This window comes from Bidens hawaiensis, unplaced genomic scaffold (assembly GCF_021521415.1).
Source record: "Bidens hawaiensis isolate Kalapana, Puna unplaced genomic scaffold, B.hawaiensis_p1.1 tig00030851_1, whole genome shotgun sequence".
In the NCBI taxonomy this organism is placed as follows: Eukaryota; Viridiplantae; Streptophyta; class Magnoliopsida; order Asterales; family Asteraceae; genus Bidens; species Bidens hawaiensis.
In genome coordinates, this window is record NW_027495174.1 from 269,707 (window position 1) to 280,964 (window position 11,258).

General features: G+C 31.9%; 1 protein-coding gene across 1 annotated transcript; it reads left to right on the forward strand.

Annotated features, from left to right (window-relative positions):
* Nucleotides 1-9,382: 9,382 nt before the first annotated feature.
* On the forward strand, nt 9,383-11,254 carry LOC143581299 (large ribosomal subunit protein eL20z-like; the record flags this gene model as incomplete). Its single annotated transcript, XM_077064124.1, has 3 exons — nt 9,383-9,387; nt 10,061-10,302; nt 11,181-11,254. Coding segments are annotated over exons 1-3 (321 nt in total), but the record flags the coding sequence as incomplete, so codon positions are not given.
* Between the last annotated feature and the right edge of the window lie 4 nt (nt 11,255-11,258).

Sequence of the window (11,258 nt, forward strand, 5' to 3'; positions counted from 1 at the left end):
CCGAAGGTAGGTTTCCAAGAAGGTACAGCCGGCTGAATAGTATCCCTGTTCTACCAACAGTGGGCTACGCACAAGCCATGCTGGTTGGTGGATAGGCTGCGGCCGATAGTGACAAGGCCGGCTGTATACTGTTCCTTTACTGCCGGCTATGCACTGTTCCACCAACTGTAGGCTACGCACGTCCCACAGTGAGGGTTGGTGAGTAGGCAGCGGCTAATAGTGACAAACATTACTAGAGGGTGCTCCTCCTCGTACTGTTGTCGGTGAGCTGTCACCCTGTGATTGGTTCATGGGCTGTTTTGGTCAGATCGTCTATTTTGCCCATACCTTGGCAGGTATAGTACAAAAGATCTTCCAGAAGCATACGGACTGGCTCATTTGGGCAGGAGTATTCCCGCCTTGCTCATTCCTTCAGGTGACATTACTGAAGTATCGAGTTAGTGCCTTGTGCGTGTAGCCTTGCTATCAGTGCGGGTAGCCTTCCCTAATGGCTTGTATCCGCAGCTGCGGGAACAAGCGGGGTACTTCACCATTGGGAGGCTTTCCCTGTGGGAACAGCTGGCGTACTGCGCGTAAGGTCTTCTTCTCTGAGCATGGTGGGTCCTGCGGAAGCAGTTGGTTCTTGCGCAGACGTCCCTCTTCAAGGTGAGTCTTGCGGGTCCAACTGGGCTCTGCTGTGACCTACCTCTTCAATTCCCATTAAACTATGATATTATATTTGCTATTTTAAATAAGTTGGTAGGATTTGGTACATATGATTCATTAAGAAAATCACAAAACCAAATTGTTATTCTTTATAATTATATCATAATAATATATGGTCATGTGTTAATACAAACCATAATAAATCTATCTTCTCAAATCCGTTTTAAAAATACTTAAGTTCATTTTTTTTAAACGACTAGTTTCATAAATGGTACTAAAAATACATTACATGAATTATGTGGAACATATGCGTTTAGAGATGGATATACACGATTGTCACGCATATAGTTCGATTGTTAAGTAGGCAAGACCATTGATAGTATTTAGTGTCGTTATATAGGTATTTTATGATTTTACATTGTATAATATAGAGATAAGTGAAGTGTACTATTAATAATTTAATATATTTAGATTTTAGAGTGGGGAATACAACGACTAAGCTTTTACAATCAAAGTATCAAACATGGTATCGAGCAAAGAGAGTGGTCTCTATGTTTTCTGTCACCATTGAGGACCACTATCACAATCACATGGCCATCACAATTCATTATGACTAGAGCCGTCTCCAAAAGCTTGATAGTCTTTGTAGGCCTTGCACGAGCTATTAAAATGGGCCTAGTATAATTTTAAAAGAAATTAAAAACTCGTATAATATATAAAATATATTTAAAGAAATTTAAAACTTATGGGCCTTGCACGATTGCCTAGCCCGTACATGCTTTAAGTCTGCCCTAATTATGACCCAAGCATTTTGTTATTGCCTCCTTTCACAAATATCTCCTATCAAATAAATTTTGAGCTTCCCAAAAGAACTTGCTTGTTTTCCGGGGTAACCGGAACAGTTTGTATTGTTAAGGATGACTCTAGCAGCCGAAGGTTTACCTTGAAGATGATGATAAGAATTTATATTAAAACTTGAGTCAAAATAGTTTTGTCAATAGTTGAACAATCAATAAATAAATGACATTGAACATCTTCATTGCATGAAGATCGTCATCAAACGCAACTTATAACGTCATCAGTCCTCATGCACCTGCCTTTAGGGTCAAATTTATGCATGTAAGAAATGTTCCTCTTTATAAACCTCTCACGGTTTTGTCTCTCCACCAATATGAGACAAGTTTCCATTTGTTTCTTAGTTTTCTTGTTTAACATTCACATTTTGTATCTAACTTCAAGCATCGATATCTCATTAACCTTAGCTCCATTTTGGACATGAATTGGTTTGTTGCGAAAGTCTCACAACATAGAAGTCAAACGAAGTGGTTAGAACTTGTATTAACATAAGTGTAATATAAAACTTTGTTCAAAGTTGGCTTGCAGTAACACTTGGTGAAAAAAATACTCTATTTTTAGTCATTTTTGTAACTGAACTTTGTAAAGTGACGGGTTTTTGAGAAGATTTTTTTTTTGAATGGCCAACGAATCCTTCAAATGGGAAACAAGCTAAATTCACCGCATCAGAATACATTCGTCTTTCAATCCGGGAATAACCCTCACCTAAGGCCAACGACCGTGAACACTCCCGAAAGCCACCTACTCGCCTAGTTTTCCATCATCACTCTGGTGCCTCTGTAACTAAATTTTATAGGCATGAATCGAACCTGGGTCACATGAAACATCAAGTCTCTTCCTTAACACTCCACCACTCGCTCATTCGCTATTCTTTTAAAACACACTTCCTCTCTTTCTTTAAAAACACAGACACACTAACGAGTATGTCTACATCAGCCAGCCCAATATCCAAAACCAATATACCTCAGCCCAATATACAAGCCAATAAACTCCAGCTTAATGTCCAAGCCCAAGATAGCTTAGCAACTAGAAATTGAAACTGTTTTTGAGTGTTCATGAAAAAATAATACCAACAACTAGAAAATAGTATCTTTGATATTGATTTGAAACAACAGTATATTTTAACAAAGAAGTCCTAAGGTTAACATCTCAAGGACCACCTGTTTAACGAGCACTGAGCCAAGCCAAGCCAAGCCAATAGTAGCTTGAGCCAACTCGGAAACTCTTAACCAAGCTAAAACTGAATCGGCTTGAAGCTCTGGTGTAGCTTGAACCAAATTCTATACTTTTGAAAAAAATAAATTTCTTGTATATATGGGCGAATATAACAAACAAAAAATAATACTTAATAAATCTCTTGGATATAATAACCAAAAAGTATATATAGCTGAACATATTTACCCATGAAAGTTGGACCTTTTTAATGCTCTATTTGGCTAGAGCAAACCAACGAACGAGCTCATGTTGTTTTGTATTTCAACTTTCAAGCGAGCTATAAGTCTTGATCTATTTAAAGAACACTATAATCTAAAAACAAAATCAAATATATGTATATGGCTGTTGACTAATAAAGATAAAGGTTTATGATAGTTCCTCGACAAACTACCCTTTCCATCTATATAAAACATTTGTTCATTAATTCATTTATTTTTTTGAACATCAAAATTTTCCACCTAAAATTCCTCTAACTTTATACTTGTAAGGATTTAAACTCACCACCAGTGACGGACCCAAGATTTTTTGTTCAATGGGGTCCCATTAATTTTCGATGTCTGATTTTCTTGATCGGTCGTTCGGGTTGGGGGGAGGAGAGGTCTCATTAAAGTACTTTGTTGTGATAACTGTTTGACTTACCTACATGTACGTACAAGCAATCTCTCTTCTAATTTCCAAGTTCTTAGGTTTATATTACCGCAACAATTTAGTTTAGCATCTATAGAGGAAATATTCAAGGTTATTAATTAGTAAGATTTAGTGTCTATTTTCGATAATGGCAATCAAGATTTGTTTGTTTAATAAAATTGTTGTTTTGTGTCTGACCATTATAGCAACCAAATAGCTTTTTCAAGGAGTAAAATGTATTCTTTTATTGTTTCATACTGATGCATAAACTACCTTAATAAGGTTTTGATCTACACTATGTGGTTAAAAGGATTTATATGTTTACATATTTAACCATAACTCTCAAAAACTCACATGTAATCTAGAACATGTGACTTATCAGTTGCAAAAGAAGGGATTTACCATCACACCATGGTTAACATTAACGGTATGAGTTCCATCTATTAATTAATATAGGGTCTATGAAAAAAATTAATATACTGTCTCTAAAATTTTTTTAAAAACCACTACGTGAGTCCGCTCACACTCACCACCTTACTTTTTAAAAGACAAACATCATACCACTAGACTGTCTAGTAAAAGACTTTTATTTCGGTTATGGTAACTTTAATATTTAACTCTTCATTTATATTTTAAACTAGGTTATTAACCCGTGTACGACACGGGTGGAAATATAGATATTTTCGAATAAACACATGTCATTTGAAAGGACAACATAATTTGTTATATGTTATTCGGGACGACAATATACTTAAAGTTGTAAATGATATTGGTACGAAAACAAATGATTGTGAAACACAAAGATAAACTCAAATAACATTCAAATTACAATCTATGAAAACATAATCAAAGGTTAAAAATGTAAAATTTATAAGCTACAAAAAAGACTTCCTTATAAACCATATTTATTCTTTATTTGTAACTTTGTCTTCCTTGTTTAATATAAGAATTTTAACACCACCATTCGCTCTTGATAAAGCTACATAGAGTTGTTTATGTGTAAACATCGGGTCTTTGAGATATATGTCAACTTTTGCTAGAGATTGACCTTGACTTTTGTTAATGTTCATTGCAAAACAGACTACAACTGGAAAAAACTATGTTCTCTTCAATTTAAATGAAAGTCTCTTACATGAAGGTGTTAGACCACAACGAATTATATAAGTGCGATAACCAGTATTAGTACCTGCAATAACTTTACTTCAACAAAACGCCTACCCAAATTAATTACTCGCAATTTAGTTTCATTACACAAACCGTTATTCTGATCCATATTGCTTAGTAACATTATTGGCACACCGACTTTTAAAACCAATCTATGAGTCAAAATAATTTCGGTCTTTTTGATTTTATTTAGCATAATGTGTTTATGAAAGTTTTAGTTCAAATTAAAATATAAAAAAATAATTGGTATGATCTTACTTAAAAACCAAAAAACTATTTTTTTATATAGACCACAACTAAATTTGTGAATTTTGTTACTAAGTTTGGAAACAATATAAATTGAGTAAACCAAATATAAGTAAAAAAATAATGGAGAAATATCTTTGTGCCTCTAATTAACATAAATTGATTCGTATACACATCTTAATTAAAACACATATTTTAATTGGTTTTTAAGAAAATAAAATAGTATTAGATAACTGAAAATTATGTTTCGTATCATTTTTAAAAAAGAAAATAGAAAAAAGAAATGTGTAAATATACATTCAGTGTTATTAAAACTTTGTTTATCAAAAAGGTATAATGTAGTTAATAATAAATATATTAAAAATCGTTTATAAGTTTCTGTTACAAGTGCCTAATTTATAGTTAATAACATATTAATTTTTATTTACTATATTTTAGTTAATAAAAAAAATTATATTAATACAATATAGGGTATTAACACGTTTAAAATAAAATGTTACCGTTCAAAATGCTAATAAGTAGTTCTCTTGGTATTGAAGTTGCACGTTTAAAAAAATGCATTCTTAAAAAACATTTAAAGGTTAACAAAAAAAATATTAAAATGACTAACCGTTTGAATAACTCCTCTTATTGGAAGACGTTGATTGACCCCAAAAATTCCGTTTTCTTTAATTTGAACAAAACTATAATATAATATAATATGAAAACGATGAACAACATAAATATAAAAACAGAATTTTATAGAGCATAATGTTTCAATTTTGCTGACTTAATGAATGATTGTAATACATAAAACAGAAAAATTAGAAAACTAGGAAACCAAATACTATTAACTTTAGTGACAGTTATAGGTTATTTATATTTGGTGTTCATAAAGATATTAAAGACATGGAAATTAAAGATATTACATAGGAAAAAACAATAACACAACTTACTCTACTGGATATGTAGACTACCGGCTAACTTGAATCGACTTAAATGATCAAAAATTCATTTATGTAAAAGTATATAACCTAGCAATATATTTCTAGAATAGTGGCCCATGTTAGACATGGGTTGAAAACATATAAACAACCATAATTTCATAACTAACATTTTAAACCAACACAAATAGTTAAAATAAGTTTGTAACCAAAATATTAAGCGTTTAACTTGTGTACATAAAAAGTTAATACTTACACAAAATTACTATACACCTAAATTAAAAAAACCAAACGAAGACATGAACATGCTATAATCATATTAGCCCATTATCAACTTCTTCGACATTTCATAAAAAAAAAATCATTTTGCTTCACAATTTTAAAAAAGAAAATAAACCATAGCAACCTAATTAAAGTCTTAAGGTATTATGAGTTTCATTTCAACATTAATAAATAAATAAAGGTATATTTTATTATAAATTATTTTGTAATTAAACTTTTTTTTATTTCGATTCAAAGACTTTTTAGTTAAATGTATTAAGTTAAATCGAAGTAATAAATTTTTATTCTACTAATTTCACTACTTAAGTATAATTAAAATAATATATAGATAATTAAATTTAAGCCGATTAATTTTAAATTTATTACATAGAGGTCATTCCTTAATTAAAATCTAATTAAAGTGATTGCAATCTGCAGTAAATTATGTTTCAAACTCTTTAACATCTTTACTTTATTTAAAATCAATTTTATTATATAATTATTTTTTCAACTATATACATTAATCTTGACATTTATGCGTAACTAAAAATTGGTTAAATGTAAAAGATGGAAAGTTTGATGACATTACATACTATTAAGAACTACAAAAGATTGTTGCAAAAGTCGTCAATTTCGGTTTTGTAAAAACAGAAATAAATAAATGTAAATATTATTTTTAAAAACTTTACATTTTTCTTGAAAATTCAATAACTAAACAATATACTATTAATTTTTTTAATTATGACGAAATTATTGTCAACACTTTAGCATCATTACCTTATTTAACAATAAATTCATTAGATAATTTTTTTTGCAATTTTATACATTAATCTTGACATTTGTGCCTATTTAAAAATTGGTCAAATATAAAAGATGAAAAGTTTTTATTTTCTATTTAGTTTATTAGTTTATTTTTTAATTTGGCCGGAACAATTTAAACGAATCGGTAATTCTTGACATTTATGCCTAATAAAAATTTATCAAATATAAAAGATGTAAAGTTTATTGAGATCGAAGAATATTAAAAATAAAAAAGAGTGATCAAATTCGGTTCTTAAAAACAAAAATAAATTAATATATAAATGATTGAAATGTATCATTAAAATTAAAGATGATGAATATTTTAAAATAAATAAGCAATTATAGTAAATATCTAAGATTTTTAAAATGTAAATTTGAAATATGTAATACACCACTTATTAAATTGGTTAAATAAATTAATGATTTTTTAATACAAAACTTATTAACTTTCGAGTATAATCAAAAGCAAATTATTTAAAATTTCCAGGTACATTAAATTTGTTATTTATGCAAATTAAAATTTGGTTAAATATAAAAGATGGAAAGTTAGTTGAGACTGAATACTACTAAAAACTACAAAAGATTGTTACAATAGTAGTCAACTTTGAATTTTAAAAACAGAAATAAATAACTGTAAATATTATTATAAAAAAACGTTCCATTTATTTTTGGAAGTTCAATAACTAATTGTTAAAACTTTCAAGATAAGATTCGAAAGTTTTAACACAGAAAATAAAGATTGTCATTAATATAAAAATGAATTACTTTACATGAATTGTCTAAGCTACATAAAATAAAAATGATAGAAAATTAACAACTAAAATACATTCGTAATGACCAGAACAAACATAATCAACCTAATCTCCATCAAATACTTTTTCCATGCAATTAGCCAATCTACCAAGTTGGGTGGCCATAAATTGAAATTACTAAAAATAAATTAATGTTAGATACACTGAACTATTTAAAAAATTAGTAAGAATTATCAATGGATGTAATCGGGATAAGTAACATAATAATTTCGAAGGAAATAAATCAACAATATTTTCGCATATCTCGAAACCTTCAACATGTCTATTGAACTTTGGTGACCTAGTCCTACCATGGCTAGAGTTAGTCTCCAAATGGTTATTAAACTGTAAATATGAATAGAGAGAGCTCTCAACATATAAAAATAAAACTGTAAAAATGAATTTCAAGAAATCTTACATCAATCAGAACACGCATTTGGTGACCAGGTCCTACCATGGCTCGAGCTAGTCTCCGAATGGTCCTCAAACTTAATGATCCGACCTACCTAAGTAGCAGCAAGATGTGTGCAACATATAAGATAAATTTCAAATAATACCAACAATTCAAATAATTAAGTTTCATTCAAGGTACACCAACAATAAGGACAAAAGAAATATATTTAAGTAGAACTGACAATACAAAAATTTTAACATGAATTCATTTAACCAGTTTGCATACATCCAATTCTCAAGCTAACATGCCTGCATAACAACCAAAAGACCAAATAAGGACAACATAATTAAATGGATATTGGTTTTTATTGGTCCCAAGTATTTCATTTTTGCCGGCGCTGGTCCCAACTATCACTTTAACTGCCAACGGTCCCAACTTTCACACATGTGTCTGCCACCAGTCCACGACTAACCGAGTACTAACTCCGTTATGTTTTAGATGACGTGTCCATCCTACGTGTTAAAAAACCTTGACGTGGCTGCCTGCGTGTATATTAATAACAAAAAAACAATTTCTTTTTCTCTTTTCTGTTTTGTCTCCAGTCCCAGGCCCCCCGTTTCCCGGCGTTGCTCTCCGGCTGCTGGAATCAGTAGCTACGTGTCCACCCTATTATCTCCTCCTTCACAAAATGCTTCCAAACTCCAATTTTATTCATCCCCAAACACCCCTCACCATATGGCCGTCGCCGCTGCCGCTGCTGTCACCGTCGCTTCTGCCACCACCACTCTTCAAAAATATCCGGTCACATTTCAATCTCGATACCCACAAATCCATTCCGTCAATTCACCAACTCTCTCATTCTCCGGCGGCCTCAGGCTCCGTGACCTAACCATCAAAACCAAACCCAGATCTCACCGCCTTCCACAGTCAACGCCATCGCCGCCTTCCATGGCCGACTCCACCATCGCCCTCGACAGCCGATGGATTCGAGTTCAGTTGAGGCGACGGAGAGGGTGCCTCGGTCGGAGAGTTTGGTGAGGCTGCCAATCAACACATATAAATTGGGTTTTTTGTTATTAATATACACGCAGGCAGCCACGTCAAGGTTTTTTAACACGTAGGATGGACACGTCATCTAAAACATAACGGAGTTAGTACTCGGTTAGTCGTGGACTGGTGGCAGACACATGTGTGAAAGTTGGGACCGTTGGCAGTTAAAGTGATAGTTGGGACCAGCGCCGGCAAAAATGAAATACTTGGGACCAATAAAAACCAATAGTCCTAATTAAATTAATATGTGAATTTCACTTACAAACAATAACAAACGATATAAATTTGAATACAAAGTCGTAGTTATAAGTTATAGCAGCTTTAGAAGAGTGAAAATGATGATATAAACAAATGAATATGGAATACCGAATTTATAGAAATGATTGTTGAAATGGTTTTCGAAGTATAAGATGAGGTCAAATAAGTAGTGGAAATTTAAAATTTTAAAAAATTGGATATCTAATATTTAAGGGTTTGACAATAGTTATTACACGGTTTTTATTTATAGATGATTTAGATTTAGAGTAAATACATTTAGTCAGGATATGAATTAATTATGTTGTTATTTTTGGTCTAAATTTGAATATTAAAATTGAACATTCATTGTGTTCGTTTTGGTTTGAAATTTAAATTTGAATATTAAAATTGTCGGTTTTAGCTAAAAGTTAGTTTATAGATAATTTAAATATCTTAGTATGTGAATTAATTGTGGGTTATTGATTAATTTAATTAATTTTTGAATTATTTATTTGTTAAGAAAATTATAGAAGTGATTGTTATATATGGAAACAATAGAGTTTGTTTAATAAAAACTCAATTGTTTTAATATATATATAAATTATCTAATAATTATTATAATATTATTTAATTACTACCATATAAATATGACCAACTAAAACTTACTAATACGGAGTAACATTTATTAATTTACAATAATAATAATAATAATAATAATAATCAATGCTAGGTGGTCCTCTCATAACACTATCCACGCGTCCACGTCAAATAATTGACACACATAAATTCTCTGAACATAAACAAAATCATCACGATCCATTTTCATGTTCTACACAAATCTAAAATCCTAGAAAAAACTTGTGTGTTTTTCTAAAACTCTTTTTGTTTTGTACTTTTGTCATTAGTGAACCTGAAAAATATAGCAAGCAACCGTCAGCACCACCGCCACCGACTCATGCGTATGGTACTTTCCAAGGCGGTCACAACTACCCTCCTCAGCCGGTAACCGGTTTCCCTCAGCCTGCTCCGCCTCCAGGAGAACCTGGTGGACCTCCGGTTAACCCTTATGGTTATTGCTACCAAGGCGTCCCGGGTATAAATAAATTATATGAGTATTTAGGAGTAAGTTAGTTTGTCGTTAAATAATAAAAAAAAGGTATCATGTAGAGTTTAAATTGAATAAACTTACCATTTTAAATATGGATCATTGTGATCTCCCACTCATAATTAGAATTGTGGGTCTTAATAATAATTAATTTAATTTTTTGAGTTACAAAATGAAGATTGTTGTTGATGGATAGCATTTTGGATAAAAGTTGCACAAAATCTCAATTAAAGTGATAGGTATATTGGTTTTTCTTAATCCCAACTATTGTATTTTGATCGTTGTCGGTCTCAACTAACGAATTGGCTGCTAACTGTCTCAATTTTTAACATATTTGTTCTTGACCGTCCGCAACTAATAGAATCCTAACGTTGTTAGTTGCAAGTCGCCGAAAAACGTTTTTGGCCGAAAGCATCACATTTTTTGTCCGGAAAACACCACCTGAACACCAGCGCCACAACCAATGGACTCACCACTAACCAACCACCACCAACCGATTGCGACGATGATTCTAGAGTTCCGGCGACCTCATAAATGGGGTTTTTTACTAGAAAAATGTTCCTAAAGGTCCAAAACAAAGTTACAAAGATGTTTGGGACGAAAATGTTGGGTTTCCGGAAAAACATGTGACTTTCCAGCCAAAAACGTTTTCCGACAACTTGCAACTAACGTCGTTAGGATTCCGTTAGTCACGGACGTTTGGAACAAATACGTTAAAAGTTGGGACCGTTAGCAGCCAATTCGTTAATTGGGACCGGGGCAACGACCAAACGGCAATAGTTTGGGATTCATAAAAACCAATATACCAAAATAATATTGAAGATATGTTAAACTTTTTTTATAACATTGTTTATGATGTGTTGTAGGTTATGCTGTTGCTGAAGGAACACCTGTGAGAGAACATGAACCTCGCCTTCCTTGTTGCGGTATCGGTATTGGATGGT